The sequence below is a fragment of the Phodopus roborovskii genome, unplaced genomic scaffold, assembly GCF_943737965.1.
Source record: "Phodopus roborovskii unplaced genomic scaffold, PHOROB, whole genome shotgun sequence".
NCBI lineage: Eukaryota > Metazoa > Chordata > Mammalia > Rodentia > Cricetidae > Phodopus > Phodopus roborovskii.
In genome coordinates, this window is record NW_026126516.1 from 267,924 (window position 1) to 283,355 (window position 15,432).

At 39.1% G+C, this 15,432-nt stretch overlaps 1 protein-coding gene across 1 annotated transcript in view; it reads right to left on the reverse strand.

Moving 5' to 3' along the window:
- The window catches only part of Eml5 (EMAP like 5), a 100,555-nt gene that overhangs the window by 36,985 nt on the left and 48,138 nt on the right, over window positions 1-15,432 (reverse strand). The window contains exons 17-23 of the mRNA XM_051196452.1: window positions 15,187-15,287; window positions 13,364-13,566; window positions 12,266-12,377; window positions 11,150-11,277; window positions 6,853-6,994; window positions 1,612-1,764; window positions 346-477 (exon numbers count right to left, since the gene is read on the reverse strand). Of these exons, the coding sequence (XP_051052409.1) occupies window positions 346-477; window positions 1,612-1,764; window positions 6,853-6,994; window positions 11,150-11,277; window positions 12,266-12,377; window positions 13,364-13,566; window positions 15,187-15,287 (971 nt within the window). The remainder of the gene's footprint in view (window positions 1-345; window positions 478-1,611; window positions 1,765-6,852; window positions 6,995-11,149; window positions 11,278-12,265; window positions 12,378-13,363; window positions 13,567-15,186; window positions 15,288-15,432) is intronic.

The window sequence follows — 15,432 nt, forward strand, 5'->3', positions numbered from 1 at the left end:
TGCCATAAGAGTACGATGATTTTTGAAAACATATAGTATATTAAGTCATGGAAGAAGTGCTTTTAAAATCTTCACTAACATTTCTATTTCCAAATTTGGAGTGTGTAAGATTTTACCTGACAAAAACCAGAACATTATGAATACATTTCTTTCTCGTATGAACTTATACTTTAAAATTAACATCTTAACACCTACTGTACTCTCATTTGAATGACATTAGGTGAACTACTGAAAAGTCTAAATTTCTGTAGTGTTCAACTAGAGCTGACATGTCTGTCCCTGTAAAGAGCTATACTAGGACACAGGAAGCTCTTAGAAGAAATAGCAAGTTAGGTACAGTCTTACCTCTTGTGTCCCAGTCAATGTGGGTGATGTGGCTGGTAGCTCCTTTGCATATCCCCACTCGTTTACTACTCATCACATTGTATATATCTACAAAGCTGTCGTGGGACGCCACAGCTAGGTATTTCCCAGAACCTACAACACAAACATTTGCTTGACATTTCCTACCTGTGGGAGGAGTTTTTAACTCTGCAACTAGAGGTAATTCTGCTTATCTTTCCTGGGAAATCTTAAGTGGTTTCATAAGTTATATTATAATCAAACATAAATGTTGATATCAAATGACAATATATTTCAAGAACATGAATAACAAAATGAAGTACATTTTCTTAGTGTACACGTTAGTTCAGTGGACAGAAAATTTTAAAGAGTTATGTTATTTTTGATCCAATTTTGATACAATCAAGCCTTCAAAAAAAAAAAAAAAAAAAAAAAAAGAAAAAAACCCTGCTAAGTTTAGGGTGGGTGAGGGGAAGGACCTAAATCAATATAAGAAATTATGTCTTCTCATTAGTAATTCCTACATTGAGTTAGCTCTGTAGTAGACAATGAATCAAAGGAATTGGAATTGGTGACATAAAACTTATGCAATTTCAAAAGCATTATTATATCGAAAAAGTAGTTAACTGGCCCCTTTTATTTATAAACATGAAAACTAAAGTCCACCTAAAGTGTCCTGGCCCCACGTCATTTGGAGTATTAGTGGCATAAGGATTAAGATTAAACAAGATATTTACACCTGGCAAGTACAGGGCTTTTCCACCTCACCCTGCTGCTTAACCAAAAAGTAAAATTCTGGGGCTGGAGAGACGATGGCCAGTGGTAAGAGTGCCTGCAATGACAACATGCAGGGTTAAGTTTAGATCTTCACATCCAGGTAAACAGCTGAGCATGACTACACCCTGTGACCCAACACTGGGGCATAGAGACAGGAGGACTGTTGTCCTTGCCAGGTAGCCTAGCCTCAGGTTCATTAAGGGACCTTGTCGTAAAGTGGTTGATGATTGAGCAGGACACCTAATTCTGTCGTCTATGAGTATGCACACCACACATGCACATATACTACAAACTGAAAAACCACACACACACACACACACACACACACACACACACACACACACACACACAGCACTCTCTTTGTGTGTATGAGAGAGGGGCAGTATGGTCTGATGGTCTCAGGTAAAGTAAGTTAGAAAATCATTACATGTTGATACGTTTACTCACTGCCAGACTGATGCTAATAATTAAATACATTTAATGCAGCCTCACCAGGTGAAAACTGGATATCTGAAATAATATCTTTTCTGTGGTGAAAGGACACAAGATCCTCCAGAGTGTCTGCATTTGCCATTAAGAAGCTCCCGTCATTGAGACCTACAGCTAAAGCTTTTCCATCAGGGGAAAAGCAACAGCATCTCCCACCTGAAAGAGAAAAAGAGCATCAGGGAATTTCTTGTCACATATACATGTTTAGAGATTCTGCTTTAAGGACCTTAGATTATACAGATGAGCCTGTATTTGTTATGCCCTCAAATCAACATACAAAGAATTCAAGAAATTCTGTTAAAACAAACTAGCTTCTAACCCTAACAAAAATGTTCTGTCATTTAATTTAAAAGAGAGGTGATAAAAGGAAAGATAATTTTAATTCATGAAAAGCTAATGATCTAAGTGAAGACTGGGGTTGGGAGTGGGAGGCAAGGGCTATCTCTGAATGTTCTATTCAGTCAAAATTTTAAAAATGAGGCCATCTTTGTAAAAATGCATCAGAAATTTAAAAAGGACACTAGACAATTATTAGTTTAAGCTAGGAACATCTGTTTCAAAACTATATACTATTAATATTGTTTATTATTAATGATGTTACTATTCATTTCAAAAGGGGTCAGAGCTACATTAATAAATAAAGATGTAATGATGGGTTTATCCTAACAGCAAGATATATGGCAAGCATAGGCAAAACCCTAAAGCTTTTGGTACTAGTATATATTCTGAGGATAGGGTGAAGCTGTTACAGAATGAAAATCAGACTGAGCTAGGAATAAGTAATCATCTAATTATGAAGCATGCATTGGTAATGATGAAATCTAGGAACGATTGCTGCAATTTGAGAGTCAGGAGGCAGTGATGGCCTAGAGGAAGGTGGTAGCAGCGGCAGGAACGGAAGTGGACAGTATGGAGACAGACTCACTCGGTGGGACCTGAGTAAGGGGTGTGGGGTAAGAGAGAGACAAGGGTCCAGGTGAAACAGTGACGTCATTCACGTCATTCACTGAGAGGAGCACGTGTGTTATGGATCCCTCAGTTAAGGATGCCTCAATGGAGACATGATGAAAGCCATCTGACATCTGACACTTCTCAGGAGAACAGGCCAGGGATACAAGCAGGGGAGAGGGCAGTGTGCAGGTGGCGGTTATAAACACAGATCTGGACAGAACTTGTTTAATTGCCAGCCAACTTCAAATTCATACTTCTTTTCCCTGATATATGACATTAAAGCTGAATCCTGTAGCTACTTTTGTCAGCCATCTTGATGTGGCAGGAAAGCCATTAATAACAGACTCCTTAGATGACACAGTGATCTCCTTTGGGAACTTTCCACAAGCATTGTCCAGGAATCCCAACATAGCTAAAACCTGGTATCCTGTGACCTGAGCCTCTCCCCAAGACTGTGCTGGTTAGTTTGTCAAGTAGACACAAGCTAGAGTCATCCTAGAAGAGGGAACTTCAACTGAAAAGATGCTGCCATCACACTGGCCTGTGTGCAAGCTTGGGGGCCTTTTCTTGACCGACGGTTGATGTGGGGGGCCCAGCCCACTGTGGGTGGTGCCAGCCCTGGCAGGTAGTTCTGGGGTGTGTAAGAAAGCGGGATGAGGAAGCCAGGAGGAGCAAGCCAGTAAGCAGTACTCGTCCATAGATCTTGCTTCTGTTCCTGCTCTAACTCTCCTTCTTGATGGATCCCAGCTGTGAGCAGAAATAAACCCCTCTCTCTCCGTATTGTTATTGGTCATGGTCTTCATCACAGGAATAGAAACCAGACCAGGACAAGAACTGAATTTGATTGGTTAGGGCTGCTCTTATTCACATGACTATGATTTGCATCCCCTTTATTTGAATGGCAGAAATTGTACAACTGGAAAATGCATGTACAACGGGGCTCATATGATCCCAACACTGCATAGCAGCCAATGTGGGCTGCCCTCCGTTTACATGGTATGAATTACATGCCAGGAAACTATACAAAGCAGCTCAAGACAACCACAAGAGGGCTTTAAACTGCAGACATCTTGCCACAGCCTTATACTGCAGCTAGTATTCTAGCTACTGCCCACATAATCAATACACTATTCTTCCTATTGCTAACTCCTTCCCCACCAATGCAGTCCCTGGTTCACCACCACAGGGAAACTGCAAGGCCCAAACTGAAGAAAGGGACCTTGCTTCTTTCTTCTAGAGCAGTGGGGCCAGCAGATACATTTAGAGGGATTGAGGTAGGGCTGTGGCTGGCTGTGATATCACAGTAGGAGCTTTCCTAGACTAGCCGTGGTCCACATATTCTGGAAACGTCTTCACCACTCGCAGGCGGCACAGGATGCAGTGGCATCGAGGCCCTCTCCTTTGTGTCCATTCCCTTTCACTGTCAATTGTTCCTACAGGCACATCTGCTTTCTTCACTTGTTCCTTTTATGCCCTCCAAAACCCTCTCACATGCCTTCAGTAATTAACTGCCTTTTAGTAGTTATCCCTTTGTACCCTTTGCACTGAGCAGTCTGAGTCCCAGGCAACAACGGGAAATGAAATGAAGTCACACACAAGCACCTCAATTAGCCAAGCTATCTCCAGCTGCTGACTGTGATGATGCTTACTTAAGGCCTTGGGGAGCCCAGGGGGCTGCTGCCTATGAACACTGTGCTAAAGACGGTTACAGGAAAGATGTGCGAGAGATTCTGGATGTATGAATCATGTACAGAGAGAAGTAACCGGCTCAGGTCGTGAGTGTTCAGCACTAGGTGGAATCGTTAAAGCTTCCACAAGTTTAAAAGAATTCCTGACACCCAACGATCCATAAAAACAAAACACAAATTTAGATTTGTGGGTAAATTATGATGTCAATTTAATTACACAGTCTCACCACATTTTTTCTATGGAAACTGTGACACTGAATGGGAAACTCTGAAATTTTTAATGTGCACATTTAGTTGGACTCAAGATCCAGATTTCAAATTTCCATGTAATTCTAAGCCTCCCTTGCCAACCCACATAGTTTGCTTCTCTCTGTATCTGAGAAATCTGACCTGGAGCAGCTGCCTTGTAAAGAAATGTTCATCTTTCTGAAGAACTCTCAGAACCACCCTGTGTTGTCTGTCACTAGACTCATAGTTAGGTCAAAATATAGCAGTCTAGAGCAATGGTTATCAACCTCTGGGTCATGACCCCTTTGGGGCCAAATGACCTTTTCACATGAGTCATATATCAGATATCCTACATTTTGGATATTTACATTATGATTCATGACAGAAGCAAAATTACAGTTATGAAGTAGCAACAAAAATAATTTTATGGTTGGGGGTCACCACAACATGCTGCATTAGGAAGGGCACCTCACCCCAGAGTCTCCTTGATGCCTTGTGCCAGCTAAGAAGCAAAAATTCCAACACAATGGATAACATTTGTTCCAAAGGCCTTCACTATACATACAATGTTTCTTTTATTTATAAATACTTTTATAAATACTTTCAAATAAGAAAGCCTAAGCCTATGTGACCTCAAATAAGGCTTTACTATTTTCCTAGTATTGCTTCTACCTTTCTACATCCATGTGTCCTAAATGTTTATCTTATGGACAGTAATCGTGTCGGGTACCTATGATTATAAAGGTTCTTAGCAACTCTTTGTACATAATAGCTTCAAACTCTCCAAAATGGTACGCACAGCTGTTGAAAAGACAATGAAGTGTGGCTCACTGAGAAGCCCACAGACATGTTCCTGGGTGTATCTCTCTGCCTAATCGCCCTTCTCCTAACCCGTGTGCTTAAAGTCATACTAAAATCTCTTAATAAAACGTAACTCTGCTTCATACTAGCTCCTGTTGAAATTTTTTTTTTTCTGCAGCCAGAATGTGTGAAAAGATTTGTGCCACCTATTCATGTACACTCCTTCCAATTTCCGTATCTTTTCAGACTGGTATTGTATATGACATTTTGTTCCTGAAAACAGGGACAGAGAGACAAAGCTCTACACTGTCACCCTTGGTAGCCTGAGAAATTATTTTCAGAGACCTCCACTTGGGCAAACCCATGATTCTTGGCTTTGATGAAGAAAAAAAAATGTAATTAAAATGAGCTAACAGACTAAATAATGGATAGAGGACAGTTCATAACTAGAGATCTACAGAGATATAGGGCTACAGAGATATATGGAGTGAAGAAAGCTTGGAATGACAGCAAAAATACAAAGGACAGAAATTCCATTAAAGTTCAGAATTGACTACAATTAAAAACTATAGGTACACAAGCTTTTGTTTTGTTCTTTGTTTTTTAGATGGGTTCTTACTGTACAGCCTAGACTGGCCTAAAACTTGAAATCATACCACCTCTACTGAGATTATAGGTGGGCAACAGCATACTAGCAAAAGAAGCTGTTAATGGGAACTTTCCTAAGGGCTGGTAAATATTTAGAATGTATTTATTTCTCAGACTTTTAATAACATAAACATTAAGTCATGTTGTATACCTATACTTCTATTTATTCTCTAATTGCTATAAAATTGAGTCATTTTCAAAAAGTTTTCTTATGAAAGCCCCACTTCTATCACTGTCTCACAACTAACTCAGCATGTCATCAGTAATCTTATTATTTGAACTTAACCAGCTGTCACAAACACCACCAGATGTTATGGCTCACACCCGAGACAGAGGTGGGTGAGTCTCTGTGAATTTGAGGCTGGCCTGATCTAGACAGAGTTTGAGGCCAGCCAGGAAGACATAGTGAGAGTTTTGTCTCAAAAAAAGGAGAAGTTCATACATACCCCTTTCAAAATAGGAAACCAACTTCCCCTCTTGAACTAGCGCTGAATAAAGTAAAGATAACTAAGAATATTTAAACCCAGAATCATGAGTCCTGCCTATAACCTAAAGGAGCATTCCTAATGGGGATCCACTAGCACTGGAAGACAATCTTTCAACATTAACACAAAATACAAGGTCACAAACTCAGGAAACATAGAGCAGGAAGAATCCAAGTAAACAAGACACATGTCCAATTCTGTTAAACTACAGAACTGTAAGGAAAAGCAAGAGGCAGCAGCAGAACCTGAATAGTAAGTAACAAACAAGTTAAGTTAAAATATGAATAAAATCACCCTGCCTTGGACCTCTCCACGACCCTACCCATGGAATGTCATGTATTCAGCCCAAGAAAGATAAGGAAATTTCCAATAATTTTTTACAAGAGACACTCCATGGCTATTGGTGAATGTCAGACAATTGTGACAGTAAGAGAGCCTCTTACCCTTTTTCAGTTTCCGGACTGCCAACATACAGTGACTAGGAGAGAGATCCCATATTCTTAAGGTTTTATCATCACTTACAGTAGCGCAGATGGGCAGATAAGGATGTGTGGCCAAACCCCACACCTCTCCTTCCATGTGTCCCTGTAAAGAAAACACAGTTCATCTCAGCGTAATCTGAAAATAAATGAATTAGATGAAGCCCTCCACAGAAAACTGACAGAAAGATTCCAAATTCAGTAAAGCCCTGACATGATTCCATTGAAATAGAACGAATAAAGGAAAATTTACTGAAGAAAACTTGATGGAATTTGGTCAAAATAGTGATGGCATATATACTGTATTCCAGTCCCTATTCCCGGTCCCAACTCATCCACATGGAAACCTACAAGGATTCTCGCAACCAAGAACACCTGGCTTTGTCCCCAACTCCTGGTTGGAGGACCAGCTTCCCAGGATGGGCAGTGTATCAGTTTCTTGTCCTGAACCAGCTGCCTGTTGGAAGATAAATGCTTGATGTGCACAGCTGACAACTGGAAGCTTTCCCCCAGTTCCTATCCCAGATGTCAACTCTACCTCAAGTACAGTGCTACTGAGAATAATGAATGAAGCCCCGTTGGAACTCAAGAAGACCTGACATCACTGACTCTTCTTCTACCATAATCATTTACATCCTAAAGTCTGCGAGATCCAGAAGCCTTCTCCTGTCCTTACACTCAACCCAGAGACCCGAGTCTGAGATTTTACTTCTGGGCAAGCTGACTGGTCTGTTTTTGGTTAGCATACCATCCGAGTTTACCAAATTCTTCCCAACTCCCTTTCACCACAGCCTCCATTGTTCTTGAGAGCACATTTAGAGATGACTGTTTTCTGTGTTCTGCAATAAAGTCTGTTTCTTTAAGAAGAGATTAGGAGCTTCCCCCCCCCTCTACTTTCTTCTTAAACCATGAGGCACTAATTCTCAAATAATTTTCTAAGGCCTGATACCACAACCAGCTAAGAAAAACACAAAGGAACAACCCTTCTAACCAGGAGTACAAAAATCTTCTATGATAAGTTGGCAAATGGAATCCATCACATGTAAAAACAATTATACCCTGCAACCAGGAAAGCAAGGTTGTCAAACCTCAAAATCAATCAATGTAGTAAGTGTTGCAGAATGAAAATCAAACACCATGAGCATCTCAATAGACAGAAAAAGCATCCAACAAATCCTTCCTGGCCCATGATTTAAACCATTTAAATAAATTAGAAATTAAGTCATGATTCCTCATCTTAGTAAAGAGCATTTGTGAAAAGCCTACAGTTTCATTATGAAAAACCTACATCCCCATACTACCATTACCCAGGAATCTGAAGCATGGGGATAGCTGCAAATTCAAGGCCAGCTTAATTTACACAGTGAGTTCCAGGCAATCCAGGACAACCTACAAAACTGTCTCAAAATAAGAAAGGAAGAAAAGGAGGGAAGGAGGGAAGGAGGGAGGGAGGGAAGAAGGGATGGAGGGAGAGAGAAGAGACAGATCCCCAGACTGATCTACAGACAACACTGATACAAACACTGCTGTCTTTTAACATCCTGTTAGAGACACACACTCTCTATTTATTTTAGATAATATAAATTTGTGTTTTCTATATTTCTATTATGGAGAGTGTCTCAACATTTTCTTCCTTATTCTTATTTTCTCTTCTAGGTACTTTTTAAAAAGCAGATTTTATGAAAAAATAATCTTATCAAGGTATGGATTATAATTACACAGAATTTATAATTTATTTAGATTTCACATATTTGTTAAAATTTCATATTTTTTTAGTGCAGGCCTTCCATATTTTAACTATAAAATTCCTGGTTGTTGGACTAACCAGTGGGAAGGATCAGAAATGAAGGTGCATGTCCCCAAGCCTGACAATCTGATTTTGATTCCTAGATCCCATGGTGGAAGAAGAGAACTAACTGCCCCAAGTTGTCCTCTGATTTCTGCACATATACTGTGACATGTGTACCGCCCCCCAAATCAATGAATACATGTAAAATAATAAAAAAATTAAAAATACTGGCTATTATATAGTTTTATTTTATGAGTAGTATTTTATGTAAATATTTTATTCATATTGCTACTATATAAAGAAACACCACTAATTTATTTATGTTCATTTTTAAACTCATCATATCACAGAGGCCTTTCAATTTATTAACCCACTATCCAAGGTATATAGTTGTTAGAGCCAAAATTACTACTTTTTTTCTTCCTTTCCAACAATCAAACCTTTGCTCAATTTGTCTCACTAGGTTCACTAAGCTTTTACCTCCACATTTAGGCAATAATAGCTAAGGCAATGCTATCATGAACCCCAACATCAGGAAGCTAAAAAGACATTGAAATCAAGATAAAAAATAGTAAGATGGGTTGGGGTGTGACTCAGTGGTAGAGTGCATTCAGCATGCATGAGACCCTGGCCTAAATTCCTAGCACCGTTTTGCGAACAATTTTACTTAGGCCATTAGGACAGCATCCACACTTTAGGTTATTATGTAAGGAACCTGAAAGCCAGCATAAGCACTAAGATGAAACTAGATACTTTATCAAACAGAAGCCAGAGACTGTCAGAGAATGTAACAATCTCAAACTGCCAATCATGCCAAGCTAAGATTTAATAATTCTAACCAGTCAAATGGATCTCTGCCTTTTGCACCTAGCTGACAAGAGCTTGCTGCCCACACTGAGGCACATTTTCCTAGATCTGATTTTGAGTGTGGTCCACTGCCTGAGTACTTTAGTGCTCAAATAAGTCTATTCAGTTTGTTTTCTCTAAAATCTCCCCTCTCTTTGAGAATGCCATACACATACACAGTGTATTTTCATATCTATCTCCTCTCCAATCTTCTCAGCTCCCCACCCCACACAATTTTTAAAATTTCAATAGACATTATTTATGATTTCTAAATCTTTTCCTATGAGCGTTTAAAAAGTGACACCTCTTATTCACATCTAAGGGCATTTGTAGTAATACTGTCTGACTAGCCAGATATGTGGTATATGACCCAAGGGGGACAACCATGAGTCCTGAGTGCTAGGCCAATCAGAGATACATTGACATACATACATATACACACACAATCTCAATCTCTCTCTCTCTCTCTCACACTCACACACACATTCTCTCTTCTCTCTCTCTCTCTCTCTCACACACACACACAATCTCTCTCACACACACATTCTCTCTCTCTTCTCTCTCTCTTTCTCTCATACACACATATACACACACACACACACACACTCTCTCTCTCTCTCTCTCACACACACACACACACGAGAAACCCTGCAATGATTTTAGTATGTTCTTATTTCAAAGACATATTATGTAGTTGAAATTAATAAGCTATCATTAGTACATGTGTTGTCTTTTACACAATCTCACTGACAGGGCATTAACAATAAAGCACTAAGTAAGGCATGAGCAGTACTCTGTGCATGCTCTTTGGTGTCCTAACAAGAATGAAGCAGAGAATTAAAGAAATATGTCTGCATTAAGAAAGGAGGTAGAAGGAGCTGGAGAGATGGCTCAGAGGGTAAGACCACTAGCTGCTCTTCCAGGGGTCCTGAGTTCAATCCCAGCAACCACATGGTGGCTCACGACCATCTATCATGAGATCTGGTGCCCTCTTCTGGCATGCAGACAGGACACTGTATATGTAATAAAAATAAATAAATTAAAAAAGAAAAGAAAAGAAAGAAAGAAAGAAGGTAGAAGCAGGAACAGGGGCAAGTAGATCTCCATGAGTTTGAGGCCAGTCTGGTCAACACAGCAAATTCCAGATCGGCAGACTACAGTGAGGCTCAGTCTTTTAAAAAAAGTTTATTTCTGAATTTTTACTAGCTTCTTTCACTGAAAAATATTTTCATTAATACATTTAGATTATAGTCATGTTCTTTTTCACTTGTGTAAGCTACACACTGAAGACACACTTAACCAAAAGAGTTTCAGAAAACAAATATTTTATGTTTAACAAATGCTCCAAAAAAAGTAAAATCAAACATGAAATTAATGTCTGGATCAAATAAATTATAACTAGCTTTTGTCCTACTGATTCCCCAATTAGTGATAAAGGTTTACTTAAACACTGGCAATAATTGTGCCTGAGAGCATGTATATTCATTTACTGCTTACGTCTAGTCCTTGAGCTAATTTCCCTAACTCATTTCGCATCATTTTCACCAGTGTCAATTTTGCCTTTCATGGTCTGAATGAAAACATGAACTGCAAAGGAAGAAAAGTGCATGTCAGTATTTAGAGTACCTGGACCAGAAGTGTTATTGGGCCACTTTTATCCACTTCTAATATTTCACCATTCTTTGTGCCAACTAAAATATGACCATGTCCTAATGATATGGCACGTATAGATGGGTTATCTTCCAAGAGCAGACCTGAAATGTCAAAGGGAAAAGTTCTTGTAGGCATGAAGTTAAGGTAATTGCAGAATGTATATTTTTCCATTGGTGATATTTGAGAGTTAAAGTCATATATGAAGTTTTTTTTTAAATATTTTAGAAATTCTATTTTTGTTAATCTCAGAATAAGCAGAACAACACAGAATTGTGTTCTACCCAGATCCCACACGACTATTCTGGTAACCACTCCTTTGCCTCATATATTAGTAAATTTTTTTCCTGTTCCCCTTAGGATGTTTATAAAATCCAAGCCAGGAGCTCTACTTCAGTGTAAGATATATCCCTTCATCCAGTGTGTCTTAGCTAACTGCAGGCCTCAGTAACATATTGGCAAGCATGGCAGACCTAGCTCTTGCAACAGACCTTGTGTGAGGAGGTTATCGGAAAGACAGACCTTAAGAAGGCAATTAAATTTCCTGAAGAGGGAAGTGAGGGTGAAGTCATCTAGAATAATTCCTGTTTGAGATCTGAAGAGTGAGCAAATGGTTCTGCCACTGGAGGGAAGAACAGACTCTAGGAGCAAGCAAAAGCTTGCAGAAAAGGCCCCATGATCGGAGGGAGTGTGGCACAGTCCCTGAAAGGAAGAAATGCACATGCATATATATACATGCACACACACAGACAATGAAAGGCCTGCTAGGCTAGAGAGGAGGCCAGCACAGGTCTCTCCTTTCCCTATGGGTCCTCGACTTGTCAGACTCATGAGGTAAGCTCAAAATGCAGCCTGACAGCAAGCTCCTGGATGCCGTAAGTATGGAAGTTAAACGTTGAGTGTCATACATAGTAGTTGATCAAGTGCATCAGAGAAAGGAGGAGGGTGACTCTGGCATCATGTTAAGGGAGTTCTACTTAACTCTAATGCTCATCAAGAAGGGAAATATATTTCTCATGTTCCACCTCTGTGGATGAGCATATTGATGAATAATTAGTCCTTTCCTGAATGATAGACTAAGTATGAAACCACCTTTGGATCCTGGGGCTAAATCAGCTCTTTTTATAGCATAGGTCTTGAGGCATCTTTCAAAGGAGTCATCCCAAAGGGCCACCATACCATCTTTTCCTCCAGTTACAAATCCCTAAGAAAAAACAAAGGGTTCCAGTTAGTAAAGACTAAAATACATCAAAACCAATTACCTGCTTTATACCGAAAAACAATAGAGAAAAGAATGTATATGAAAGTCACAGCTACTGAATAACAGAGATTAGGATAAGCATCTGTTATAGCTCCCAAACATCAATACAGGATTGTAGATATTTATAGTGATAACAGGACAGGATGCCCAAAGAGCAGTTTCTCCAGTGGGTGATGAGCTACACCTGCCACTTTCAGCAGTCATACATCCTTCCAAAGCCTCCTACTTCACCTTGGAAAAGAGGGAACAGCAACACTACTGAACAGGATGTGATTATACAGAGAGCACTTAGTGTGATGCAGAAACGTAGCAGGGGCTTAATATAGCAAGCTTTTATTTTCCTTTCTTTCATAATAATGCATGCGTGCATGAGAGGCAGTTTTTCTGTCTAGGTCAGAGGAAAACTTTTAAATGTTGGTTCTCTCTTTCACCATGGGTTCCAGGAGCTGAGCTCAGGTTGCCAGGCCTGTGCAGTATCTTAGATGCTGAGCCCTTCTTTTCCTTTCCATTTTTTAAAAAAATTTTTTAATTTTTTTAAATGTTAAGCGAATCTGTTTATAGCCCATGCTAGCCTCAAACTTCCAGTCTCTCCTGAGTGCTGAGATTATAGACCTGAGCCGCCAGTTCCAGCAAAAGCTTTTGTTCATTTTTTTTTAAGATGGTGTCTCATGTAGTTCAAGCTATCCTTGAACTAGTTATTCATCCAAAGATGATTTTGAACTTAGGATCCTCCTCCGTTCATCTTCTGAGTACTGGGGTTACAGGCATGTGCCACTATATGGCATTCAAACATGTTTTTAAGCAGAACACCTATTTCATATACTTAAGGAAAGAAAGACAAACACAGACTACAGTTGGGAAGCCAAGCCAAGTAGAAAGCAGTGCTCCTCCCATGATAACTGTACTTAAAATTACCTTAGGTTACTTACTTTCTCCAATGCGTGCATACTGAACACTGGCCCATCGTGGGCTTTAACTGTTTTTACAAGAAAAACATCTCTCCAGATGCACACATCTCCTGTGGATGTTCCAGAAAAAGCCATCTCCTCAGTCCATCCGTACACTGCACACATCATTGTGTCATTTTTCCCCAGAGTGCCTATGTAGCCTTTTCTTCCAATTAATCCTCCTCCTAATTCATAAAAAAAATTACAGTTACAAAGAAGTATAGACTTGGGGGAAAATAGCATGAGAATCCAGTTTAACCTCATGCTCAGGGTGTTCCTTCAACTAATAATCTGACTAAAACTATACACATAAGGGGCTAGGTAATAGGTAAAGAAAGTAGGTAATTATTTTTACTTGCACAATGAACTCTATGGATCCGACCTATGAAAATATGGAAGACTGAAAATGCATATCAAACCTTATCATTTATCCATTTATGATTCAGTTCCAAGGCTATTAGATGTCTAACAAAACTTAAGGAAAATTGTTAATTACAATTTTTAAGGTATGTACTTACTTTCTTTTTTAAAATGTTTTATAATTGAAGGGAATCTGTGACAAGTTTTTTTTTTTATATGTATGTGTGTTTTGCCCACATGTACACCTATGTACTGCATTCATGCAGTACTTATGAGGTCCAGAAGAGGGCAATGGATCCCCTTCCTGGGAGCAGAATTAACTTGGTCCTTGGAAGGTAGCAAGTGCTCTCAACCACTGAGCCATCTCTCCAGCCACTTAGTAGTTACTCTCTTTAAATCTCTTGTTTCAAACAAACATGTAGATGAGGGGTGTGTCTGTGTGTCTTCTCGAGTGTTACATAGTAGGCATTTTCAGTTTCATGTGACTGATATGGCCAAATGAAAAGATTATTTAAATTTATGAGAATGAAACCCCACATTCTATTTCACTTTATAACTGTAAACGCTATGATTTACTGAGCCTCTGGTACAGCATTCAGTACAAGTCTGAAACATCAGTTCATGACCCATATAGTTTACAACTTGGAAGTCAGGTGAACTTGGGAAATGTCATCCCAAAGTTTGTCGTTTTCTGATGTTTTACTTCTCACGCTTGAGCATCTTCTCTGAAATGGTTCAGTTCACTGAGACTTCAATGCCACATTGCTGACATAAATATACCACCCTATTTGAATGAGGTGCTTTATGATAAAATATGAGTTCAGTTCATATTTGTGATTTACAGTTACAAATGACTAAACAAACAGAGTGTTTCTGTATTACTTTTTAGCATATAAAGCATTTTTGCAAAACTTTTCAATTTTAATTTAGACTATAAAACATGTCTTTAACAAAAGGGATAAATCTGAACATTAACAGACTAATCCTACAGGTTAAATCACCTTTGTTTAAAATGTACCAATATAAGAGCACTCCTTAAAATGAAACATTTTCTTTTTTGATGGTGGGGATCAAATCAGAGCCTGAGAAATGCTAGAAATGCATTCTACCCCTGACCTATGACCCCCTCCCACCCATAAGGTTATCTTGGATAATGTTAGGTTTAAAGAAAGATATAAAATAACAGTGCTTAGGCATAGTCCTTGTCCTAGTTTCCCTAAATACTAACATCTTAATATTACTATCCCTTTGTCAAGACTAAGAAACCATTATTTACACAGTGCTATTAATTGAACATCAGGTCTAATTCATATTTCAGATTTTCTAAAAAAAAAAAATGTTCCTATCCCAGGATCCAGGACAGCATACCAAATGTACTTAGCTAAGTTATCGGAAAGGCTAATGCTTTTTCGCATTTAAAAAGAGTAAAAGAAACATTTTCTTACCTGCTCTACGCCAAAATTTCATGTGTTTAATCCCAGCTGTAATTAGTTTATCAGGCACATAGGGGTTCATCTTCACAACAAAAATCTTATCTTTACTGCCTCTGAAATAAACCAGAATGTTTTAGTTCTGCAGAGAATCCATCTCAAGACAACTCACATCCTAGCTAGAGCCCTCCACCTACGAGACAGTTGTTTCCTGCTGGTCTCTGACATTCAGGCTGTGAAGTCATTCATTTATACACTTGT